Here is a 27149-nt window from a genome sequence, read left to right as displayed (position 1 = left end):
ACACTGCTCTCTGTCCACTACAACAAAACTGATTGCTGAAGACATCTTGTCCTAAAGATGGCTGCTGCAAACACAGGGAAAGGCAGGGAGAGAGGAATAGACACACTAAAAACTAAAAAACTCAACAAAAACACAAAGCATGTGGAAAAAACGCCAAAAACGCTTTTGAAAATAGTTTGGGTTAACAGTGGTGGCTCAGCAACTTAAGTCACGTTTCTTACCCTTGAGTAAAAACATGCTACAGCACTCCTTTTAAGAAACAAAAGGTAATATAATTTCTCTCTTTTCCAAATCAACTATCTTTTCAGTAGATAAAGTGTTTTATGATCAGGTATTGCAGTCGCATCAATCTGTGCTGTGCTGCAGTCTGTGGTCAAACTGCCCAGGAAATATTACGTCTGACTTCAGAGTCTTGTCAAACTGTCTATAGCCATCACTAGACAAATCTCCCAACAAAGAAGCAAAATCTCTTGTTTAGCCTAATTTGTGTTGTTCTAATGTAATTTGTCATCTGTCAAGAGATTACTGGCTGACAAAGTAGGAGCGTGCCTATGTTCCCAAACCCTGTGTTCACGGATTGCAAAGATTTTTTCAGAAATAGGCCCTATCTTCCTACATTTGTATGATTTTTTAAAATAATTTTCAAAAATCTGGTTTCAAGAATGAGGCTGAAGCTCAAGGGGCAGAAGAAACACAAGACATGATTTGGAAGATGTGGGAGGGCTGTGGGACCATTCATCTGTGGGAACACAAGGATCTGAAACCATTGGACTGAGGGAACATAGGGCTCTGAGACCATTGGGCTGTGGGAATATAGAGCTTGGGGACCATTGGACTGTGGTAATATAGGGTACTGGGAACACAGGGCTGTAAACCATTGGACTGCGGAAACAAAAGGCTCTGAAACCATTGGACTCAGGGAACATAGGGCTCTAAAACCATAGGACTGTAAACACATAGGGCTCTTGGACCATTGGACTGTGGGAACATAGGGCTCTGAGACCATTGGACTGCGGAAACATAGGGCTCTGAGACCATTGGACTGCGGAAACAAAAGGCTCTGAGACCATTGGACTTTGGGAATATAGGGCTCTGAGACCATTGGACTTTGGGAACATAGGGCTCTGGGACCATTGTGCTGTGGTAACATAGAGCTGACCCTGACAAAATACCATAGCACTATCTTTCTTGCAGGTGATCAGTAAAGCAAGCATTTATTAGCCAATGCTATAGTCAAACTACTTAGTTACTTTGGTTTACCTATGCTAGCACATCTTTGCTAGGTTACCTAACATTACTAAGTTGATTGAGTAAGTTAGCTGAAGCCTCCATAAGTATTAGCTCAGTACAGTATTACAGCAGAAATGGTTAGGAACAGTTCAAGAGGGATAGCATTATCCCTCTGTATTTGACATTTAAAGACAACACATCTGCATCAGAGACAAGCACATTTGGATCCCCAACACAATATAAGCGCAGTTGCTCTGAAGAAACCTTACTGATGCTGAAGTTTGGGTGTTTAGGAAAAGAGACATGCATATGAGATGTGTACTAAATTTGGGAACACTGCTTTGTAATCGTGCGCTGTCTTTTACAGTTTTTAGCTATTTAAAATCTAATTTGTGTCGTAAAAGCTAATACAAATAGTTGGTCACATGTATGAAAAGATTATTTTTTTGTTATGACTGTTTTGTTTACCTGTCTCTAGTTTTTACTTATGATAAAAAAAAGAGTTTCCTTTGGATATGTAAAATGGACATTTTCTAAAAAAGGAGAAAGAGCTCGAGAGAGAGAGATGGAGTGTGCGTAATTTTTAAAACACACATTGATTTCTAACTTTCTTACACACACACACACACACACACACACACACACACACACACACACACACACACACACACACACACACACACACACACACACACACACACACACACACACACACACAGACACAGTCACACACACACACGCACACACAAAACACATACATCACAAAGGCACACACCGTGTCTCTTTCATGGTGTGTTAGCAGGTACAATATCAGAGGTGTCACTAATCGTTTTAAACTATGCACTTTTATGTTCACTTCTCTCTCTCTGCTCTCCTCCTCCTCTGCTCTTCTGTCTCTTGCTCCACTATCTGCTCTCTGTTCTTTCATGAAACAAGGACGCATAAAGACAGTTTGCCTTAAAGAAGTCTAAAGAGATGCCAGAGGCACAGAGGTAGAATAAGAGACAGAAAGAGAGGAAACGTCTGGTATTTAAAATTTATACTTTCTTATGCCTTTGTTTTGAACTTGAACAGTGGAACTTTCCGTACTCTGTCTTTTGTTGTTCTCTGGCTGAGACACGGGTGTGGTGTTTGTATGTACTAATCACTTTTTCTGAACACTAAATAAAAAGTAAAACCTGTGTCTTATTAATGTGTTTGCTGCTTGGTTTCAATTATCACCACACTGCTCTGATCAGCTTTGACATTTATCAGTATTCACAATCAGCCAACACAAAAGCAACCACACACACACACACAAGCACAAACAGAGATATGTAAATTAGACCTATGAGTTCACACCACTAAGTCATGTCAATGGTGTGTGTTTTAACACTTCTCGTTAAACAGCTGTTTTTCTTCTTTGGCATCACAAGCTATTAAGCCAAACCTTTCCCGTTCACATCAACACCAATTAAAACCAGAGTAATTGAATTGATATGTTACATTGGTTCAAAGCTACAACTGATGTCACTTTAATTGGGTCAAAAACAATTAAGTGGAAGATTATACCTTGGTTTGGTATGTTTATCTGTGTGTGTGTGTGTGTACCTGCTGGAGGTGTAGTGATGCTGTGTGGCACACTCTCAACACAACCCTGTGTGTTACAACCCCTGATCCAGAAGCTGTAGTTGGTGTAAGGCTGGAGGTCGGCCACAGACAACCAGCTGCCGACTGCTGTGCCTCCATCCAACACACCATCAGCACCTTAAAGACAGAGACACACAGACAGAGACATGTAAGACAGGGTGTATCTTATACACAGATTCTTTTCATGGTCCATTATGTATCAGAGCCCAAAGTGTGATGCCACTAAAATGGAAAAAAGTAGACAATGAACAAAAGTTCAAGAGTGAGAAACACTGACTGAGATTAACTGAGAGTGATCAAAACAGAGAGAAGTTTCCAAATTGAGGTTATGCAAGGATAGTCAAAGAAGAGGATCAGAAAACCCCACCATGGAAGCCTATCCAATATATTTAGGTGGACACACACACACACACCCTCAGTTCTGTGTGAACTGATGAAGGCAGTGTGTATCAAAGAAACAAGGGGTTGTGGGTAACTAGAGCGAAACACCATCTCTCTCGTTCTTCCACACCTCTTCTATCCTTCTCTCCACTCATTTTAATCTCTGTTCCTCTGTGAGGCGCAGATCAAAGTCCCTTACTCTATGTGTGTGTGTGTGTGTGTGTGTGTGTGTGTGTGTGTGTGTGTGTGTGTGTGTGTGTGTGTGTGTGTGTGTGTGTGTGTATGCGTGTGTGTGTGTCAGACTGAGTTCTTGGTGAATATGTGTAAGTAAATGTGTGTGTGTGTGTGTGTGTGTGTGTGTGTGTGTGTGTGTGTGTGTGTGTGTGTGTGTGTTCTGCTGTCTCCCCATGCTCCTGTTCTCATCTTGTTCAATTTTCTTCTTCGCCCTCTTCTCTCCATGTCCACTTCCCCTCTTCTATCTTGTTAGTCTCATCCACTGTTCTGTTCTTCTTCATGTCTTATTTTCGTTTTACCTGCAATATTTTGAACACATCTGTGAAAGTATGAGAGCTTCTCATCTCTTCGTTCTCTATATTCTGTTGTTTACCACATCTCGTCTTTATTCTTCCTTCCATCTTCATACTTCTGTTTTGCTCTGGACTCTTATATCTTCTCCTCTCTAAAGTCACTGGAAATAAAACAAACTTCGCCTTTTTCTGCACCACTCTGGTTTGATATTGCTTCCTCCTTTCATGCCTGACTTTCAGAGTGAGTTGGTATAGTTGGTGAGTGTGTTTTGTGCACACGTTTTTTGAGGGAAGACGTGCCAAAACTCAGCAGTCCCTATGAAAACTGTGCATTCCTCTGTGAATCACATCCAAGCTCTCTGGTTTTCTGTGGGGAAGAGATTTATTTTTCTCTGACCATGATTAAGTCACAAGAGATTATGAGTATGCAGTCGTCTCAAAAACAGCTTTTCATTAGCAGTGGCAGAAAGCGGTTCAATTTGTTTTGGAATCTGAGCTTGAGAAACCGAAACCAGCACAAACTTGAACAAATTTTTTAGAAAATCTGCAACAAGAAATGTGTATTAAGGCAATTTAGCGCTACTTTGTGCAATAATACCTATGATGTCATCACAACTAACACGTGTTTCAATTAAGTAAATGGAAATTGGTACAGTAAGGTGTTGTTAAAACACCACCGAAGAAGACAGAGAAAAGAGAAGATGAGGAATCAGAGCAAAAATCACCTTAAATTGGTGCTGCTTTAGCTCAGTTCGTAGATCAGGTGCCCCATGTGAAGGGGCTTTAGTCCCTGTAACGCTGGTTAAAGGATCGATTCCTGGTCCCATGAGGATTTAGTGCATAAAATCACTAACTTTTAGCACCCAGATGCCCAGTCTCACTGAACTGTCCCGACTCAAAGAGGTAAAAAACCCTGAAACTCAGGTTTACAGGTGCAGCAGCAACATCTTAAAGTCAAGATCCTACAACAAAGCGGTTTGGAGTGGGAAAACACATCTACAATACTCCAAAGAGAAAAGCATGGGCTGCAATGAGTAAGGCCAAATGAGTTACACTTACATATAAATACATTGCATTTATATTCCTGTACATGTGTATCTTTGAGTGTCTTGTGTTTTCTTTGCATGTTCACAGCTGTTTGTTTCTTTTTAGGTTTAAACGTGGTGCCATTCTATTTGCATGTTTATGTATTTAAGTGTGCTTATACAACAGTAAATTGATGCTGTGTTACCTTTGCTTTTGTAATAAAGTGTGTAGCTGAGGTTCCCATTTGGTCTTGGTGGGGCTGTCCAACGAGCTTTGACAGATCGAGAGCTTTGATTGGTCAGTTCCAGCAGGATAGGACCTTCTGGAGCCGTTTCTAATGTACGCAGCTCAACCTGATTGAAAGGAAACAACAGAGACATAGATATGTTCAAGTGCAGTCATACAAGCATACATGAAAGTAAAATGGACACATTTGCTGCCATTAAAACAGACTGGTATTTTAGAGAGTGGATTAAATAAAAAACTTAAAACACCTTTTTATGATTCAAAGCTTTTGTCTTCAGCCATCTATCATTTTTTCTTTCTCTACTGCCCCATCCCTCTTTAATTTCTTAATTCAATCACTCTGCATCTCCTCCTCTTCCACTACCTCCCTGCTCTCCTCTTCTGTCTCATTTCCCCCCATCTTTCTCCCTCCTGTTACCCTCTCCTCTGCTGCCCTTCACATCTTCTCCATCCACCTCATCGCTCTCTTTGCACTGACCATTTACTCCATCCTCATCTTTCCCCTCTTTTATCCCTTAAACTCATTCCTTTTCTAACTCCTTTCTTCTCTTTTCCCCATCCATCCTCTCATCTCCTCTGCCTCTCTCCTCCATCCTCCCCTCCTCTCCCCCTTCCCTCCCTGCCTCCCTCTCCTCATGTTCTGCTGTGTCAGCGGTTCGCCTGGTGTTTGACTAAACGTGGCGTTGGTATTGGAAAAGTGCCCCAAAATATGGCCTGTCGTCTGAGACACTGTCGAGAGTGGAGTGGCATTTCCTACCAAATGTCACAGTTGCCACACCGACCCTCGTTATTGAGCTGGGAGAATCGATCACCTTTATGACGCCTAGTGACACACACACTTAGACACACACGTACACCAACACACAACACCCACAAACTCTTTGTACATTTTCTAAGCTGGTGTTGGGTGTGGCCAGTTTTTCCTACTTATGGTGTGTTTTGATTGTTGGTTAGCTTCAGCAACAATAAAAAAAATACCAGTTTAGCTTTTAAAACACTTTTGTTTTTTAACTACTGAAGTGTTTTATGATTTATTTTTATCAGTATAACACAACAAATAACAACTACAACAATGTAATTTAAAGTGTGCCATTTCTCAAAAAAGGCTGTGGGTCATCTTGTATTAAAACACATTAGCTCAAAGAAGGTCAGCTGTATCTACTGGTAAGAAATCCACCAACCATCGGTCCCTTCCCACAGCCCTGTGCTGTGCAGGCCTGCAGCCTGAGCACGTGTCGGCTCCACGGTGAGAGTCCGTCCACCACGAAGGACCTCTGAGAGGAGCTGCAGTTTAAAATGAGAGCTCCATCCAGCCAGAGACCGTAGCTGGTTATTATACCTGGGAAAAAAACCACATCTGGTTATGACATGTAGGAGATACAGGGGAAAAAACAACACAGTTTAAGTCGGACCTCTTTGCCTAACTTAACAGAGTCAAAGCAAATTAGTTCTTGTTGACAGAGAGCCAAAGGAAAGACTACTTCTAAGAATAATTTGTATTTTATTTAACTCTTTCACTACATCTTTGCATCTTCATCCACATCCTTTCATTTGGACATAACAGTGTAAAAAGTATGACAACAAAAATCTTCCTTATCTGAGAGATTTTTATTCATTCACAAATTGTCTCAAGGATTCAACCCCCAAGCAGAGCTTTCTAGTGTCGGGATACAGTCTGGGTCATTTAACCATAACAAAAATAAACACTGACTGAGGAGCTGCCAGTCACTATAATCTGGTGATGAAGAATATGACTGCAACAACAAATGTAACCATGGACACCATGAAGAAAGAGGCCCTCTAAAGGACAGATGTGTAACAGCAAACACATGCAAGTAAGGTTAGATTAGTCTACACGGACACTCCCCACATGCTCACACACACACACACACACACGTACACAGGCACAATAATTACATTACATTACATCCACCTAATAATAAAATGAAACAGTACGGTGCCAAATGTGCTTTTCCTTAATAAAAATGCATACAGGGGGCTCAAAAGATCAGTGCTAAGAACTAAGAGTCTATTCTGCTTTAATCATGTGTGGGTTTTATTATTGCTCAATACAGATATACACACCTATCAGGGAAATGAAGACACCAAAACCCCACGGACGCCGACTACATCCAGGAAGCTCTTAACGTGGCCAATCACATGCGTGTGAGAGAGTGTGTGTGTGTGTATATGAGTGTGTGCTTATGTGTGTGTGAATAAGCCCATATCAGTATAGGTTGTAATAAAGACAGGTTGGGAAATGAAGCAGCGAATGCATAACAGGCTTATTTCCCCTCTTTGTCTGCGTGTTGCCCCGACCTAATCCCCGAGAGGATTATCCCCCACAAATCCCTGTGGAATTGGGGAGAAGGGGGGAGAGGGAGACACAGAATCTCACTCCTCTGGAACCCATCACCATCATCATCGTCATTGTTGCCGTCCATTTATGAAGAAAAAGGGAGAAAAGGGACTGAGCTCCTCTCCCCTTTTAAGCAAAAATTAAAGCTTTTTAAGCATGAGATAATCGGATAATCATGATTAAGTGTCTCCTTGTTATAAATTTCTGTCATCAGATGAGAAAAGCTTTAAGTAATTTATCCAGGCTAATATGCACACACATCACAGGGTTTATGGTGCGAAATGCACTCATGTGGCATTAAGCGTAAAACACACATGATTCACATTACACACACACACATTATAAAATCACACATACTTTAACGAGCATGGCTGTAATATTTGATAATATGTGGCAGTGCGTTGTATGTTACAGACTGTGAAATGAGGTGGGAAATCCTCAGAATGCTTAATTCATTCTGTTGCGTTTGTTAATATTGCCCTCTGTCATTTAAGTTAATGTTATACTTTCAATGTAACATATGGTGAAGAGATATCTAAAGTACTGGTTTAAGTTTTCTGAATGTTTTTTTAACAATGCACCATTTAAACCAGGCAGAAGGATATCTGATCAGCTTAATGGGGGCTTGATATGGATAACTTGTTCAGTGTGGGGACAAATAATATGCGATGACATTTGTTTAGGATTTTTAAGCAAAAGTACAAGGACAGGAAGGTGAAAAAAAGCTAAATTTGGCCAATAACGTGGAGTGTCCTGTGATTCCTGGTGCACTGAAGGTGTCTTTATAAAAGTGTCTATGCCATTTGATGTTATAATATAGTTTCCTGTTTAAAGATTTCCTTCAACATTTACAAAATGCAAATTTTTAAGAGGTGTGCTTTAACTATTTACATTCAGAAATAAAAAAAATCAAAAACTGACTTTGTTGAAAGAGTAAGACAGAAGACAAAGAGCATAAAGTTGGTTAATTTTATATTTTGTGAGGCTAACATCTCAGAATTTTAAGTCTATTAAGACTTAATTAAGAAAACTCTTTTGGGGACAACTTTGAAGTCTTCACCTTAAAACATCTCCCTACAGAAAAATAAGCAGGCCTAAATACAGAAACCTTTCCTGATGTCAGAGTTTCATCCAGTTGCTGGATGTCTAAGTAACATTCAGTATCCATGAAATATATTTTCATCCAGCTCTGCCCAGTGAATTTTAATTGGCTGCAGGTTAATAGGATGAAGGTAAGAGGAATCGGAGGCAATGAGAGAGAGGCAGTCACAGTGAGTCTGTGTGCTTCCAGCCTGCAGTACTTCATTCAGTCAAAAGGGAGCAGTTTTTATCCACTTAAAGGAGCTCGGTGAAGCACTGCCCTCTCACTCCTGCTCTCCGTTAGTCTCTGTCTCAAACTGTATGATCTCCCCCTCATCTTTGTCTCTTTTCTCCATTCTTTCTTGGTCCTGTATGACCTCTCCTTTTGGTTTCTCTTCCTGGTTCACTTTTCTCTGTTTTATCCCCCTGTCATGCATACTCTATCTCTGTGTCCTGTTTCCCTTTGCACAAAGTGATCGGCTCCTATTTCACAGGAAATCTAGACACAAGTCCTCAAATGTCTGAAAGATTTGGTTATGGTAATACCTGTTTATTTAATTCAAAATGATACAAGTTTCACAAACTCTTTCTGTGTCATGATTTGTTTTATGGTTTTATCTCTAACCTGCTCAAGATGAACACAAATTATGTTATCAAGATGAGTTTTAAGCATTTACTGTTTAATAAGCTTCAAACAAGTTACCATAACAGTCAGTCCTGATCAGGGGCTATAAATATTTTGAAGTTTTCAGATGTATTCCTAGTTGTAGGTACCAGATGTGTGTCATCTCACCATTGGGGGTGTCAGGGGGTGTCCAGCTAACGTTGAGTGCGTGTGGGGACAAATGTGTGACCAGTGGCGCAGGGACACTCTCAGGGGTGCTCTCCTCTGTCTGAGCCAGGCTGGACGGGCTCAAAGTACATCCTCCTCCTGTGCAGGCCTGAAACAAACACACACACACAACACACACACACAGTTACACTAAAACTTAAATAGAAGGGTGAATCTACATTGCTCACTTAACTAATGTGAAAGAGGGAGACACTCACAGCGAGTGTGATGGTGTAAGCTGTTCCAGGGGTTAGATTGCGAAGTGTGTGGTCTTCGAAAAGTTCAGAGCTGTTGTAGGCCAGCACCAGCTCTGAACCGTCATGTGACAGGAAGATGGAGTAAAACTCCAAGACACCGTTAACCTGAGAGGGTCGTGACCACCTAGAGGAAGAGATGGATGACCCGGCAGAAACAAAAGGAACCGTTTCATTTACCCTTGCTGTGTACTCCAGATTTTAGAGACCTTAACCTTAATATCTAAATCATACAGATTCACGAGACCTTTCTTGTCAGACAGTAAAAAGTAATGCCAATACATGTATAACTACAAGCTTAACTTAAGTTTATATATTTTTCCACTTCTTGGATTGGTGTGTGTGAATTTCATGTTAAAATTCATCAAAAGATATCAGAGAGACAGTCACGTGTTTCATAAGCTAAGGTTTCCTTACACACTACACACAACCCACTCTTCATATTGTGCATATCTCCTTGTTAGACAGAGGTGTCTCCTTGTCTATATTTAGAACAGGAAGGTCATCCTCATTGGAAAGAGAGGGTGGAGAAGGAGAGACATTGTTTAAAAATAGAAACATGGAGACTAACCATTTAAAAATGCAAAACACAGAGCAACATGATCCTAATCTAAACTCAACACATTTGATTATCAAATAAAAAGGCAAGTACATTTTTCTCTATTTTGCTGATGCAACATTTTTTTCTTTTCTGGTGTGATAATGGGACTGTAGGAGCTGCCGTAATGTTTATGTCTGGATGATAAACACATGTTAAGATTTAACATATTATCACTGCCTTAAAGCTCTGATCTATCTCAATATTTATTTTATTTCAAAATAAGTTGGACTGTAAATAAATCTCTTATAAAGGAACACTAATTCATTAGTTATAAATAGATTTTGAGGGGTTTTTTCGTTTAATTCCCTGAGCGTAACCCGGCCTCCCTGACGTGGTAACAGAGGGAGGCCATTTCAAAAAGTGATGGATTCCTTTCTGGTTTCCTCCCATTAAAAGCCAGTTTTTGAATGACTGATGAGTGTGTGTTAGCACACAATTAGCCACAGTGGCTAATCTATCACATTTATTATAAGATTTATTCGCTGTCGATTGGCCGTGTGATGTATGTCCACTTTTGAAAAACTAAACCAAAGGGGAGTTGTAATAATCTGGATCATAATTCACTGCAGTAATGGTTTCAGAAAACCATTGGTTTTAAAAGTCTGTTATGAAAAAGTGCAAAACATGTTAAACTGAAAAAATTAATAAATTGAACATCGCATCTAACATTGTTTCATCCAAATCCACCTTTTGTTTTCTTTTTCCTGCTCTGCTTTAAGATTTTCTTGTTTGTGGATGTGCACTTGCCTGAACTTGAGGTATTTTATTACATGTATGTGTTTATATCAGGTGGTGTGAGGTAAGATGAGGAAGCAGATCTGCTGATACTGGTTTGTTAATATCATGCAGCCTTTCTCAACCTTTCTCACAGCCCCACAAACTCTTACACACACTTGATTTTTTGACTTTTTTTATCTCCTCCTTTATCAAAAAGGCCTTTTCTCCCCCTTCCTCTTTAACCACTGTCTCTGTCCTGACTGTTGTTTTCTCTTCCTGTTTTCTCCCTCTCAGTCTTCTCAGCTTTTCTCACAGACACAATAGAGAGATATTGACCAAGTATGATCTCTCAACCTCTGCCTGTTACCAATGTGCTAACAAGGCAATACACAGCCTTCCCACACCTGGTGAATATATAAATGGAAAACATTTTAAAGGGTTGATGCTCTGACAGCAGAACTCCTATAGATTATACACTTCTAACAAAAAAGTTTCTTCATGCTACCAACTGTATATTGAATGCAAATAAAACTTGAATAAAATGTAATAACTTAGTGAGGCATTTAAGATCATATTCATAAAGAAAACACATTACTTAATCAATATGCTTTTATTTTCCAGATACACTTGGAAAAGTATGTGTGCAGAAACACACACAGAGGCATCAACCCTCTGCTGCATTACTTGTATGTACTTTCACTAATAACAGTGAAGTATCCAAAAGATTTCAAAACACACTGTTGAAGCATACGTCTTTAAAGACCCTGAAAGATGACACCAAAATGCAAAAAATGCATTCTGGGAAAAATATAGCCGAAATGAGCCATTTTGCAGAGATTATGTCCCACGCTGAAGCTCCCTTGCCGTGGCCCCCGCTAAGTGCGGCTAAAATCGGTTGGATCGGTGGGATTTTCTTACTGTATCCTTTTACTTTACACATCTTGGTTTTCTTGTCTTGTTTTAATTAACAGTTGATTGCTTTTGTGAGATATACATTTATTTAGGAAGTCCATAAATGAGTCGGAAATACTGGCCTGTTTATGTTTTGTATATCAACACCAGACTTTTACCAAAACAAAATGAGAACATGACAGGAATGACCTCAAGCATCTACATTTTTGTCCCTGACAGACGAAAAGACATGTGTGTATGAGTACTGAGATCATCACGGCTAAACCACCCAGTCCTGCTCTCACACACACACTGGGTGTCTTCATATCCCTGCTTTGCAATCCTTTCACCCTCTGGCCTTTGTTTTAGTGTATGAAACACATGTGAGTGTGTTTGTGCGTGCACATGTGTTTGTGGCAATATGCCCTCCCGCAGTGAGTCCCACTGTAAGTGACAGTCAGGACACTAATGGCTTTCACGCAGATTGACTCTTACACACACTCACACATAGACAGAAGCCAGGGACATTTGCACATAAACACGATAGAGAAAGTGCAGAGATCTGGCTTACTGTGCCCCCTCCTTCTGCAGGTGAAAGGTCAAGTGCAGAAGAATATTCTGCATGGTAAACACAACTGGAGAAGGTCACTGGCTTTGTTTTACTCCCTAACACTGTCTCCATTTTTGTTTTTACGCAGCCACATGTTATAGTGAAAATGACTGTTTGACTGGTTCACTTTTATAAATATATCCTTGTAAACGTGTGGACAGTATTCTTTAATATTAGCATAGGCCTGACACATGTAAACATCATTTTGTGAGTCTGGCTGGATGTGTGCGTGTGTGTAAACTCACTCCACCAGGATACTCCGTGAGTCGAGCAGGGTGAGAGTAGGTGCTTGAAGAGGTCCGGGAGGAAGCTGAGAGGTCAGGAGAGTAACTTGTGAACTGTTGCTGCAGCCCGCTAAAGTGCATGCACTCAGTACAAACACATGGGCAGAATACACACCAAGACCTAAAACACACATACACAGAACAAGTTCAATCTTGGGTTTTATTACAAAGAACGATTTGCTTCAACAACTTTGTATCACGAGAGGCTCTAACTCTCATTTTTCCTGGAAACTGCAAAGTCTGTCTGTTTTTCTCCGTTAATATCCCTCCATCACTCCAACCCTTCTCCTTCTGTCTGTCTCTCGTTCGTTGTTTCTCTTTGTGTGTCCCTTTGCCTCAAAACTCTTCTCCATTTGTCTCACTGTTGCAATCTCATCCTCTGTAACACGATCTATTCTCGCACATACTGTATAATTACTGCGTCCATAATCCCTCCAATCACTGTGAACATCAGACACTCGGCATTATTAACCCAGCATGGATAATATGCGCTCTCATGCATTCATTAACTTACAAAGACACACACACTTACAGCGCTGGGCAATGTAATGTTTTGCTAACTGAGCATGTGTGTGTATGGTGTGTGTGTTAAAAGAGTGATAATCTATTCTACTCATATAAAATGCTGTATAGGATCTGTGCACATCCCTGTATGCTGTATTTATGCATATGTACAACCCAGAGTGTCTTGGATGTGCGTTTGTGCATGTCAATGTGTATGAGTGTGTGTCTCAGTGTGTGTGTTGTGGCGCAGCACTCTAGTCTCAGTGGTGTGACATGTGTTTCGTACCTTCTTTAAGTCTCTTCAGTGAGAGCTTTCAAAGCCAACTGTGTGCATGCATGTGCACTCATGTTTAGTTTTCTTTGTTTCTCCGCTGCCTCATTTTCATTTATGTGCGAGTGTGTGTGTTTAGCGCTCTTTTTCAAAGTGCTATTCCCTTGGTAAAAGCTGGGATGCTCTTTCCTCTTTCAAATGCTAATCCCCCACTCCATTTTGCTTTTCTTCACTCTTCCCTTTCTCTTTACATGTGGCTCCATCCCTTCAGTCACAGCCATGCTACAATACACACTTTTACACACAGACACACAAAAGCACACACTTTCTCTTCTCTTTACCAGTGATGTTGTGTTGTCTTTCTTTTCCCCTGTAGACCATTTGGTTGTCGTGATAGAGAAGGTACTCTGTAATGTCTCCATTTGGCCTATCATTAGAGCAGAACAGATAAATGAGACTATTATTGTGACAGTGAACTTATACTTTTTTGATGTTAAACATTGTTGTGTTTAATAATGGCATCCTCATACAGATGAAACCATATTAATGCTAAACAAAGGCAGCTAGAACAGTTGTTATGTTATGTTAGTTGTGATTGCACTGACTGTAATACACATCCCCACTTTAATTCATTTTTCTCCTCAAGTTACAGGTCTGAGGACGCTAATTGGACATGCAGTTAATACATACAAGCTTTGAAAAAAAGAGGAAACGTCTGAGCAGCAACTTCCCACTCAATAAAAACATAACACTCACCAACAATGAGGCAGTTATGATGAAGAGATGGGTAAGTGCTGCTGTATAAAGTGTATTACCTTGTTGGGGGTTCCCAGGTGACAAAGAGAGCTGAGGGAGATGAGACTGCAGTTGGAGGAGGGACAGCATCTGGGGCTGAAATACATAAAAAAATTTAAAGATTTACAATGGGCCTAATCTTAAATAATTCTGATTAATAAAAGTAAATGTTCACAAGTTATCTAACTTTTATTCATGAGGCACTTAAAAAAAACGTTTTTGCAAATATTTCAGGAAACAATCTCAGGAATTCAGTGCACAGTAACACAAAAACTAATGTCAAAAATTAATTCAAAAGCTACAAATCTAATGAACCTGAACCATCTCATTAAATTATGGCTAGTACCGAATTAATGGCTAATTATTTACAGACTGCAGACTTATTTTGCAAATCACATTCTGATTCAAAACTACAGAGACACTGCAGAGAGTTAAAGTTCCTTGATCTGAAAAAAGTGATAAAATGTGCAATTTAAATAAGAGAAGGGAGTAAAAATGTCTTTGAGAGGATTTTTGCTGGAAAATTAGAATTAGTAAAAAGTGTTTAACAAGTTCTGCCTCCTGTCTTCCAAACACAGTTCAGTGTCTTAACTGTGCGCTCGGTGAGAATCAATACAGTAATCTGTTTTTTTCTTTTACTTCAGATTGATTTTTGCTGTCTCTGCACTGACCCCTGCCGTCACATTATCTCCCAACAAGGCCAGTTAGTGCGACACAGATTAATGTAGCGACTAACATATGAAGAAAAATCTTTTCTCTTGCACTTCCTTTTTCCTTTTACACATGAGCTTCTGTCCGTGACCTTTAACTTCACAAAAATGTTTCTTCCAGCTGTCTGACTTATTCTGTGTTGTCTTGTGTGTTTTGTAAACATTTCCTGTTAAATGTGTCACAGGTTTACCTTCCTCTGAGGTTGTGAGGCTCCCACTCAAACTGTCATCATCTTCCTTGTTGTTATAAGGACTCTCAGTGCAGCCAGCAGGACCACAGGCACTTACAGTGATAATGTATCGAGTGGATGGGGTGAGACCTGGCAGCACACCTGGAGAAGCAGAGAGGGTGAACATGTCAGAGAGGGACAGAGGGACACAGACAGAGCGAGTTTTGCCCAGAGACTGTGACTCTGGAGGAATCTGTCTTGAGTTTGATTACTCAGAAAGCAAAAGCAAAAGCATCCTTTTAACTGCAACAGGTTTTATTTTTTTTGACACATGTGTGCATGAAGACATCTTTGACACTCTTTTGTGTGAACCCAACTTAACTATGCTGAATGACTTTCACTGTCCCCTTTAGTGTTTGTAAGAACCTGTTATTGCTGAAGTTTGTATCTGCGTTCTTCATTGGTTCGATCTAAATGCAGCACTTGCTTCCATTAGCCACTGTTGCTAAGCAAACCTTCTGTGTTTGGCAACAACAAGACTCTACTCTAATTGTAAATTTTCACTTGTCTCTCCGTGGTGTTTTTTTGTCCTCGACGTCTCTGCCCTTTCCAGTCCTTTTTATATTTCCTAAGTCACTCTTCTACGTCTCCTCTCCCTCCAACTCCTCCTGCGTCCAGTTACCCTGTACTTCTCTCCATCTCTCTCTGCTGCTCAGGTCTTTAATTCAATTAGGGGCCAGGGCCCAACTCCGCTGCCATTACACCCTCATTTGCTTTCTGTGTTTTTTAGCCATTGGTGTAATTCTTCAGTCAGGTGTCGAGGCCATCATAAATTAACGAGAAGCCTTATCGTGGTGGACTTAATGTCTGGCAGAGAGAAAGGGAGGGAATGAGGGGGACACTGAGAGGGACGGAGAGGGAGAGCTCATCTTCATATTTGCCTGGAGACATGGAAGAGCGGATCAGAGGAGGGACGAATAGCAGCCGCAGACGCAGACATCATCATCATCATAAAAGATAAAGTGAGGGAAGATCGAAAAGTAGCAACAGAGGAAAGGAGGGAGGGGGAGAAAACGGGACGATGCCAGGGTATGACATCATTGGGGTAGTCCTGAGTGTCTTGTTCCAAATGGAGACAGTCCCCTAAAGCTGGGGACTTGCCAAGGAGACATTAACAGGTTTGCCTGGGACAGAGTGTGTATGTGTGTTTGCATGAAAGACAGAAGGAAATGAGTGAAAAGCAGCATGATTGTGTCTAAACTCATAGATGCTCTTAAAATGTGTCAAAACGCGGGAAGAAAACTTAGTGCATGAGATTAAAAAAGCAGCAGCTGTAAGTCAAGTTCAGTTTTTAAGCATTTCTAAATGTTTGTGGAAGGTTTTTATGTTTTCATGCCCGAAGTGAGGCTGTACAGCATACATGTCCCCACTGTTTTTTTTCTTTTTCTCATGTAGAAATAAGTTCATTTTTTAAAGGTTTTGTGGTTTTACCTGTGAAATTTCCATTGGCCAGATACGTGGCTTTGATAGGTGGTACTCCTGGCTGGTCTCTGTTGTAGGCTTTTAACTCATATCTGTCAATCAGCCCTCTGATGTCACCTGTGGGAGGAACCCAGCTCACCTGGGCGCTGAAGCCATTCAAGCTCTTCACTGCGGCAGGAGGTGGCACTGACGCAGGCACTGGTGAAAGAGTGGGAGAGGTGCATAAAAAAGCAAAAGGACGGGCCCAGATAAAGACAAAAAACATGCGGAAAATATATTAAAAAGGAGCAAAACAACAGGTCGAGAGCACATGAGGTTAAGGAAAAAGCTCCCCCCGTCCCTCTGTGTTTTAATAGGCCCAGTAAATCATACCTCACCATTAGCATAAATAGTATTTATGAGAGTAGTAACTTTTTCAGCACTGATTTAATACAGCCAGCCATTCATTCTGGGCTATATTTCACTGCAATCAGCCTCCCTGCTTCTCTTTAGCACTCCCCTTCTTTCTCTCTCAGTAGTTCAGGATGGTACAGCTCCTCTCCTCCTCCCTCCCTCCCTTCATATCTGTCCATCTCTCTTCTTCACAACTACCTTTATGATCTGTCGAAACCACACCTTCGCATCAACCCTTATCCACTTATCCTGGATTCAACAGAAGACTACACGAGTTGCCAGTTGTAACTCCTCAAACACATTACAGGTGTGGTTTGGTAGAGCAGGTATATCTGTGAGGAAAACATCACTTGGAAACAGCTTTCAGATGTTGGAAGATCTTTCAAACGTGTGTTTCTCCCTCTAATCTCATTAATTCCAGCCTGCTGGGCTTTTTGGCTTTGCGCAGATTTGATAATTTTATTAAAATACTGTTCCTATAAAGAGTTATGTCATGCGCAATCTGCTGCAACCCGTTTGTTTTTCTTCTAACAGGATTAATTTACTGTTTCCTCCCTTTTTCTTTTATGTATCCTTTCTTACAATTTTATCTCCCAGTAACCTTGCAGTTTTCCTTTCATCCTCCCACCTTTTTTATCCCTTTTTTGACTCCTTTTCCTCCTCCAATCTTTTCTCACAGCTATTGTCCTCCATGTTCCTTATCCCCCCTCACTTCTTAATGTTTTTAGCACTTCCTCCCTCCCTCTCAGTCATCCCTCTCTCTGGTCATTGCATGGTACACTGAGACCTATGAGTGTATCGTTCACTACTAACGAGCAGCTTTATAATACACAAGGGACCACACAGGCCATTCTGGGTTAACAGCCTTTTACTGGGATGCCCTTTATAGAGGCCTTATCAATCTCTCATACTATCAGGCTCATGTGATATCACCCGCTTTGGATAAGTCTTAAATACTGTACGACAGAGTGGAGGTTTTACATCCAAAATCTTCACCAAAGACAAATCAACTAGAAAGAATATTGCAACTAAGTTAAGACGCTGTAGCTGGTGAAGGCTAAACCAGACTTATGAGTGGCGGATTTTGTAAAAAATACTAAAAAAGATGACGCAAAAAACTGACACTGACTTCTCTTTTACTATTTGAGTAGTAGATCGAAACAAATCTCATTTTTTATGTCTTTGAGTAAGTTTGGTGTTGGAGTTTTTGTAACAACATGCATCAGTACGAGTAGGTATATGTGCTTTGGAGTCACATCCTCAGACCTGGCATAGACATAATGATTCTACTATAAAGATATTATATACAACAGGGTATATGCTGAAATCCTGAGGTTAAATTCAATACCTATTTAAGACTTTTTTAAAAACCTTTCAAAAAGTCTCAAGACCTCATCGTGACTTTGAGCTGTTGTTAGCAACCAATCTTTGACAGTCATAGTTAGCATTTTAACATAAATTAGGTAAGCTGAGAAGGAAAAAATAAATGAAACTAAAGGCACGTTCGTTGACATTCCCATCCCCACAACAAGTAACAGAAGTGATTCAAGGCCAACTTGCAGAAAAAAAACAAGAATTTATTTGATCAGTGTCAAAATTTAGGACATGTGCTTGAGATTGTGTTATTTGCTTTCTATCTGCGTTACATATGGACGGCTACTAAACAGCTGTACAAACTAAATTTGTTGTCACATTAGCCTACGAGTATGTTGGGCTGCTAACGCTACATATAGCTTGCGCCTCACAAAATTACAACTTTGCTTGTTGTCACGTCTCAAACAACACTGCTACGTAACTGTATTGATAAATACCTTATCACGTCGCGTTGTATCCAGTAAAAAGTTGATTTGATCAAAGAAAATTTGTTCCAAAACAACTGAGATCAGGGGAAGCTTTCTCTAAATCGAAAGAATCCAAGATCCCAGGTCATCAAAAGTCAGAGAAATTTTCTCAGGAGGCTTGAGAAACTCTTATTACCTAGAGAGATAATTTGAGATGCTAAAGCTTTTAGATCTAGATCCTCACGCTGATCTGTGATGAGTGTGAGCAGCAGAATGATCGTCCAATCACCAGGTGTGGTTATCTTTGAAGGTTCAGACCCTGAAAACATTTTCGAACCAGATCGACTATTTCCGTGGCGGATAAATGGAGCTGTCTGTCTGGCGTGTCAGGTTAGTTTGTAACAGTTGCAAGGAGGAAAAAAAATATTCATACGTTTGGGCACAAAGCTTGAATACCAATAAAATTATCTTTGTAACATTACAATTAAGACATTTTAATACTTTCTAGGGGTCTTAATTTTTATCCACAACTGATTTAACAACTTTTAATACTTTTTAAGACCCTGCGGACACCATGGAGAAATATGAGACATGTTTTACCTTTGCTTAGGCTGCGTCCTCTTTGCCAAGGTCCAGCTGCCCACCCTCCTGTTGCCAAAGCCACGACCCTGTACAAGTATTCTTCAGAGGTTTGTTCATATGTGTTGGCAGAGGAAGGACCAGCATGGGACAAGAGAGCAACAGATTTCATACATGCAGATTAAACGTTTTGAAAATCACAACTGACTTAAACACAACTGCAGAAAAAAACCCTAAATCAGATGTACTTTATGTGTCCCTTGAAAAAAAACATTAATTTCCTACTTGTACCATGTTGATGACTGATAAAGTATATCTTGGTAAAATAAAAAAATGCTTAGGAGTTTGGTTGCCGCTTGAACAAAGGAACTAATTTATCATTTGTATCAACATTCAGTTATATCTTTAATTTGGTCTCTCAGAGACATACTGTTGAGCTTCCCTTCCACACTTTATGGACAGGTGTGATAGAAAATCAGAGGGACCAATCCCCTGAACACACAATAACTTTCACAAACACCTCTCAATTAGATAAACTTGCTGATGGGTTGAGATTTTTATACATGTGTAATCTTCTAATCAGCTTTTAAATAATTGTGAATTCCTGTCTTAAATTATAATTTTATTTGCAAAGTTTAAAAGATTGAACTTGAGAGAAATAATTGTTGATGCTCCTTTGAATAAATGTCTTTTTTGAATCTGCTGCTGACTGGATGGATAATGAAATAACAAAGGTGTAATGTGTTTCAGATGTCATCATTCAGGTCTGGTTTAATTATGTTTAATGTGTGTGTTTACCTGTGAAAGATTGTAGACTGTTATCCATGGCTTGGGTCTTCTTCCCACTGTACACCAACACTGAATCGTTTCCTCTGCAGTTATATCGGCTCTCCCCGGTGGGACAGCCGTCTAAGTAGACTCTAACAGAGCTAAGAGAGGCTGTAAAAAAATTAACACTTTGACCGACAGAGGGATTTGTTCCATCACTTCGTATGGTGAGACTCTTCAGACAACCTCCAAGGCCTGAGAAAGGATGGAGGAAAGTGAGTTGGAGGGGCAGAAAGAAAAGAAAGAGAAAAAGGGAGGAAAGTTATGAGCAGAGATCAGAAAAAAAGGAGACATAACAAGAGAGACAGATCTCTCTACTCTCAGTTTTTAACAGTTTAAAAAACCATCAGTAAAACTCCTTTGCTAGACGGAGGAGTGGCAAGATACAGGTGTTGTGATCATTACATGCAAGATCCTTCTGTAGAAGAGTAAAAAACAAATATCAAAGTAGCAACAAAGTTTCATATATTCTGCAGAGGAAACCATGCAGATGTCTGAAAATATCAGTTGAACAGTCTGTGAAAACTGCACCATTGATGACTGAGTTAAAGACTTTTCTCACTCGAGCCCTTGACCATGTGAATGTACTGATATGTTTGTCCATACACATATCTCACCATGTCTGTGACTTTTACTGTCCAGAGCAGGATGTTTGAGTTCCCTGGGCACGCCCCCCAAGTATAATGGCGAATCCACTCTCAGTCTCACTGCTCCACCCACTCCCCTCGTCTCCTCGGCCCAGTCATTGACTGCAGCAGAGATGGACGAGCCCCGTTTTGCCAGTGAAAGCTGTTTCCAGTCTCCATCGCAGTAGCTGAGCCCCACCCACATGCTGAGTTCAGTCACGTGACTTTCAGAGGCCAGAATGAAGGACAGAAGACCGCCCTCCAACTCCACCTGGAAGAAGAACATCATCCACTGATGCATCGCTCATATTTCTTTGGGCATTTAAATGATAGGTTGAAATGTACCCGCACTCCTTACCAGCATGTAGTCTTCAGTTTGTGTGTTATACGTGAAAAGCAACAGTGCATTGAGCTGGTCTGTTCTGAAATCCAAGGAGATTTCAAAGTCCTGTCCTCCATTGAATACCTCTTTACTAATCTCCAGGTAACCTGAGAAAGGAGGAACAACTGTCTGTAAAATGAAATGCCATTACAAGGCTGAGGGACAATTTTAAGTTTGAGTCTAACTTCATCTAAGGGAAACACGTCACGTGAGATCATTTTCATTTACATCTTAAAAAAACAAATATGGATGTTGTACCATGACCCAGAAAATGGGCTCCATCCTCGGTTTGAACAGGACATCCCTCCCAGCTCTCATATGCAGCCTCCTTTATTGTGGCTCTGGTCCAGTCTAGAGGTTCCCACTCCTCTGAGGGGCCACCACTCATCTTAAAACTCACATCTCTCAGACAACCAGAGAAACCCTGCTGAACTAGCTGAGCTTCACCTGTGGAAAAAGAGAAGAATAAATACCGTGTATGTCACTTGAAAAGTTTGCTCCCCATGCTGGTTTGAACAATCAACTATGGATAAGGTAAGCCTGGTTCTTTTGCTGGGATCTCACTATGGGGAAATGCCACATGTGTGTTCCTCAGACAGGAAAAGGCAGAAGGGACTTTGTACATGACCCAAAAAAGCATCTGGCTATCAAGAGGTTAGTTCAATCAGAGGACAGTCGAGCTCTCTGAGATAGAAGCAAGAAGTGGTTAAAGATCCTATATTATGCAAACATCACTTCATTAAGTCTTTTAGTGAAATTTGTGGGTCTTTGGCTTTCCTCCCAGCCCACAAAATGTGACATTTAATGACAAAACCTGTACTTAGTAGTGCTTGTGAACGTAAAATCCTGACCTATAACGAGCTGTTTGAATTTTGGAGATTTGCGGACGTCAGCGATTCCCTTTTTTGACCAATCAGGAGCAAGTCTGACCTGATTGGTCCACCGGAGCAGATACCCCCGAACCCTCTCCCTGTCCACCTCTCCCCGCTGCTGGAGGAGAATGCTGAAGTTGAAGAGCCATCACTGCTTTGTTTTTGGCTGTAAACAGCCACATATTTCCATGCACAAGCTTCCCATCTCGGTAGAAGACAGGACCAAGTGGCTAGAGTTCATTTATCAAGGAAATGTGCCAGCTACACTCAGTAAAATTGTGCATGTGTGTGCTAGTCACTTCACGGCTGACTGCTTTTCCAACTTTGGACAGTACAACAGAGGGCTAGAGAATAGGCTGGTCCTGAATCCAGGCGCATTACCAACCATCCACCAACAAACCTCTGACTAGTGCTGCACGATTTGGGGAAAAGGTGCGATTTGCGATTAGGTGGACAATATTGCGATTGCGATTGTGCTTGTGATTTAATAAAAAAAGTTGTGTCATGATGAGTCTACAGACTTGCTTGGTTATCATGGAGAAAAATCTGAATTGCATGTGTTGACATTGTGATTGCGATTGCGATAATCGTGCAGCCCTACCTCAGACCCTGGAAATGTGAGTATTTTAAATGCTGTGTGCTGAGGAGCAGATGTAAGAGCTTTTCCTCAGTGTCCCCCCTGTCTCTGTGTTAGCTTCAGGATGCTAACTTTAGCTGCAGTTAGCCTGTTGTTTTAGCCTGTAATGTTACGGTAAACGAGCTTCGCTGTTTTCTAAACATTGTGCACTTGAAGCTCGTGGCGCCGCTCTCAGTGATGCGGAAGAGCGGCGCGGTATCAGCGGTGGCTCATTTACATATGAAGGTCACGCCCACTAAATCAGAGCGTTCTGAACAGAGGGGCTATGAGAGCCTGGAAACAATGCTGCTGTGCTTGATTTATTTGCTTTTTGGACCAAAACATGTTGCTACCGTTTCATGAAGACATCAATGATCCATATTAAACTGCAGAAAAGGAGCAGAATATGGTATCTTTAAAAACTTAACTCAAAATCAAAAGCACTGCCTAAAATGAACCTTGCCAAGTCAAAATGTTAATCTTCAAATGTTTTATTAGCACATGATAGTTAATGTAAATAGATGAGAATAGACCTACCTGCATCTTTTCTGAGCAAGGTGAGGTCTTCAGGCAGCCCTCCAATAAACACCCCTGTGTTCTCGCCAATAATGGTGCTGCCGCTGGAAGCTGATGCACTTCCTGTTGGTGACAAAATTGTAATGGCAGTGATATCGAAGGAAGGGAAAAAGCACATCAGAAATAAAAATGTTTACAAAACAAAATGTTACATCAAAAGGGAACAAAAAGTACAGCGTGGAAAAAGTGAGAAATAATGAGAGAGAGTTTTTGGTCACACAGCTCTGAACAAACTCAGACATACACAGAAAAAAGTAAAACAGAGAAAGCTTAAGCTCAAACGTGTGTTTCCAGGGGAATGATTCAGTTTTGTTCTCATTAAACACAGAGTGCTTGGATTAACCTGAGTAACACCTCCATGCAGTGCTGAGGGATTTACATACATATACACACACACATATATATTTACCTCAGACTCAGTGAAGCACATGTGCAGTCAAGTTAACGTACGCTTTCTTTTACACTCACACTCCCACACACTAAGCAGATCCACACAGTGGTCAGTATGAATATGAGCAGAGTTACCTCTGTATTGATTGTTAACAACGATTGTTCCCACGGCCCCTCGCCTTGTTGCTGTGATGCTGTGCCACTGTCCATCGTTGTAGCGGCGCCCTCCATCACCCTGCACGCTCACAGCCACTGCAGAACCCTACCCACATAAATACACAAACCCACAATAAAGCCAAGAATTTAAATACATATACTTTATGGTGTTGTGAGGACATGTAGTTGACTTGCACTTGTGTTCCTTGATCAGTCAAGGGTCTCTCAACTATGTGTCTAGTAATCACTTCAGTAAATCTACAACCCCTGGCTCAAAAGAGAGCACTTTTGTAATCACAGCACAATCAAACATGCTTACTTGGTAACATCTAAACTATCGCTCCATTATCGCACAGCTCTGTGAAGAACAAGGCTGGACATCAAGGATCTATGACACACATATTACACACACTGGCTGTCCTCAAAGGGACGTGTACACACACATATAATCATCAAAGTGTTGTTACAGGGCTTTTTGCTACCTATTAAGTATGACATCATTGTTGTGATCAGCTTTTAGCAAGCAGGCAAAGAGTAATCTTGTAAAATGTTCACACTCATACAAACAGCGACAACATACTGTATATCCACACAGACACACACGGTGATGAAGATTTAATGATGAGATCAATAAATGTATGAATGCCAAAGCATATCAGCCTCTGACATCTTTACTACCTTTGCTAGACAGCTCTACTTAACAAGACACCAAGGGAGGAGTCTCTCTGTCCTGCTTCCTCCCTCTGCCTTAAACACAAACAATAACACACTGAGACCTGTGCCTGTTAAACACTGGGAGCAACAAACACCCAACTTTCCTAAAACACAGGTCCAACTGAAGTTTTCATTACATATACTGAAGGTAAAAACTGAACACAGCATCTCCCAACAAAGACTTTTTCTTTGACTTAAATACAACTGCAATGATTGGCTCCAGCTCTGTTACTTTCTTTTTATGAAGTATCATAAACAACTTAACCTAAGGCCATTTGTCTCATTTTCTAAATGAAAACTAGAAAACACACTACTCGCTTCGGCAAACTAAAGTGGTGATGATGTTGCCCCTGTGTACTGTTCTTTAATTGTGCAGCAAACCAGTAAAACCATCATGATGGAGACGGATTGATACTTTTTGGGTTGTTTTTTTTAAGCTCAAAACTGCTGCTCAAAACTACTGCCAGACAAAGCGACTGACAACTTAGACTGGGGCAGCAAAAGATCTGCAGTAAATTAAGAGTTACCACTTTTTTTTTACATAGGGCATACAAAATTGACACTAACTACATCTTCTACCTGAGCTTTAATCACCGTCAAGTCAAAATTGTAATTGTTGACAAATGTCTATCAGATGGTGGGAGATGAAGAGGGGATGAAGAAAACCCCCTTAATTTTTTGTCATTTCAGAAAAACTGACACTATTCGACCGTATTTCTTTTTTTTTTTTACAGTATCATGGGCAGTATCTTGAATCCCTTATCCTTTGTTTGGTGTTGTTTCATTCATTTTCTGATCCGCTTATCCTGTTCAGGGTTGTGGGTGGCTGCAGCCTATCCCAGCTGTCATTGGGCAAGAGACTTGGTACACCCTGGACTGGTCGCCAGTCGATCACAGGGCTGACATATAGACAGACAACCATTCACTCACATACTCCTATAGACAAGTTAGAGTGATCAATTAACCTGATGAGCATGTTTTTGGACTGTGGGAGGAGCTGGAGAGAACCCACACAAGCACGGGGTATGCAAACTCCACACAGAAAGGCCCAGCGGCCAAGCTGGTAATTGAACCGGAGACCTTCTTGCTGTGAGGCTGTAGCACTAACTGTTGCGCCACCGTGCAGCCTTTGGTGTTGTTTCTTAGCCTTTCATATATTTCTATATTTGTCCTAACGTTTCTCTTCTACTTCTTCTCTTCTTTTTCTTTTAACTAGTTGTTGATCTGGTATATGTAAATAACACTGCCCCCTAATCTTGAGATGCTCCCACATGCTGTTCCATCTAGTTGAAACTCATTTTTGTGAATCACAGCAGACAAAATAATCACGGCATGTAGCAGACATGTTACACCATCTGCAATTTGTTGGTTTGTTTTAAACCAGCTTGTCTTTTAAAGTGATTTTAAAATGATGAGTTCAGAAGTTTGGCCTCTTGTTAGCCTTAATGCAGTGGATACACGTTAAAGAGGCATTAAAAAATTAAGTTAAATTTAGAATAGAAACTTTTAAAGCTGCACTTTTTGGATTTTACTGAAGGCCACAAAATAAAACAGAAGCCTTATGTTTGTTTCTTGTGTATCCATCGAAGAATTCGTTTAACAGAAAGTGACAGCTCAATACCAAGTGTGTGTGTTTGTGAGTGTGTGATGAACAGCAACCCATGTAGAACAACACTACAGCCTGTGACAGAGCCTGAAGTTACAGCAGCTACCAACACCTCTGTGTACCGAGACAACTAGTGAAGCATGATACACCACTCACCTGCGCCAACAGAGTGTAAAATATGTGTTTGTGTGTATTTTGGCATGTGTGTACTTCCGCAAGTGTGTTAAATAGTGTGACAGTAAATAAACTCCAGTGATCTGGTCGATGTCTTCAACATGTAAAAGGGAATGTTCTTGAGTGCCAATGTCTGTCCTGTGTGTGTGTGTGTGTGTGTGTGTGTGTGTGTGTGTGTGTGTGTGTGTGTGTGTGTGTGTGTGTGTGTGAGCATATCACTTTCCTATGTCATGCTAAATTACCCCCCCTGCACTAGTAATCCCATTAGGCTAGCTCAACAGGCTAATAGGGGGAAGTAATGGGCCCAGCTACATGTATCTAGGGGAACACTAATAAGCCGTGACACCACTCCCACTGTTAATTACCCCAAACTAGCATAAACAAAGGAATCAACCCAGTAAGAGACACACAACACACATGTGTGATCACACATCAAGTGGCACACATAACCACAGACACACACATTAACAATACAAGGAGAGACAGCATCAACACACAGGTTCATCCAGTGGTTAAAATTTGATAAATCTGCTCTGATAGTAAGTTTTAGACAGTAACAATGAAGAGGAAGTTAAGTCTTAGTGTATGTTTAGAGTATTTGTTTGAGTGTGTAATTAGTTGGTGGTCTCATGCAAGTATGTGTAATCATCTCCCATCATCACTTTCATCATCCAAGTCGTTGACTCTTTAACCCTTCTACATGTGTCTGTATGGATGGATAAGGAAGGCACTTCTGTGCGTGTGTGTGTGTGTGTGTGTGTGCGTGTGTGTGTGTGTGAAGGGTGCAAAGCTTAATTAGCTTGCAATTGGTATTCACGCGTGGTGACTGCAGGGAATGAGTTAATTGCAGTCCAATT

The 27149-nt window shown here is 40.8% G+C and overlaps 1 protein-coding gene across 1 annotated transcript in view; it reads right to left on the bottom strand.

Moving 5' to 3' along the window:
• The window catches only part of ush2a (Usher syndrome 2A (autosomal recessive, mild)), a 207317-nt gene that overhangs the window by 98603 nt on the left and 81565 nt on the right, over window positions 1-27149 (bottom strand). Inside the window, exons 31-47 of the mRNA XM_074666066.1 lie at window positions 23778-23904; window positions 23214-23315; window positions 21447-21635; window positions 21165-21295; window positions 20798-21077; window positions 20151-20375; window positions 19374-19454; window positions 16609-16797; window positions 15139-15279; window positions 14258-14333; window positions 13784-13869; window positions 12629-12788; window positions 9529-9691; window positions 9272-9419; window positions 6221-6378; window positions 4999-5146; window positions 2821-2976 (exon numbers count right to left, since the gene is read on the bottom strand). Of these exons, the coding sequence (XP_074522167.1) occupies window positions 2821-2976; window positions 4999-5146; window positions 6221-6378; window positions 9272-9419; window positions 9529-9691; window positions 12629-12788; window positions 13784-13869; window positions 14258-14333; window positions 15139-15279; window positions 16609-16797; window positions 19374-19454; window positions 20151-20375; window positions 20798-21077; window positions 21165-21295; window positions 21447-21635; window positions 23214-23315; window positions 23778-23904 (2560 nt within the window). The remainder of the gene's footprint in view (window positions 1-2820; window positions 2977-4998; window positions 5147-6220; window positions 6379-9271; window positions 9420-9528; window positions 9692-12628; window positions 12789-13783; window positions 13870-14257; window positions 14334-15138; window positions 15280-16608; window positions 16798-19373; window positions 19455-20150; window positions 20376-20797; window positions 21078-21164; window positions 21296-21446; window positions 21636-23213; window positions 23316-23777; window positions 23905-27149) is intronic.

This window comes from Halichoeres trimaculatus, unplaced genomic scaffold (assembly GCF_033239565.1).
Source record: "Halichoeres trimaculatus isolate MK-OKI-2021-1 unplaced genomic scaffold, fHalTri1.1 fHalTri1_scaffold_3, whole genome shotgun sequence".
In the NCBI taxonomy this organism is placed as follows: Eukaryota; Metazoa; Chordata; class Actinopteri; order Labriformes; family Labridae; genus Halichoeres; species Halichoeres trimaculatus.
Note: the sequence above shows the minus strand (reverse complement) of the source record. Positions and strands in the feature narration are given on the sequence as shown.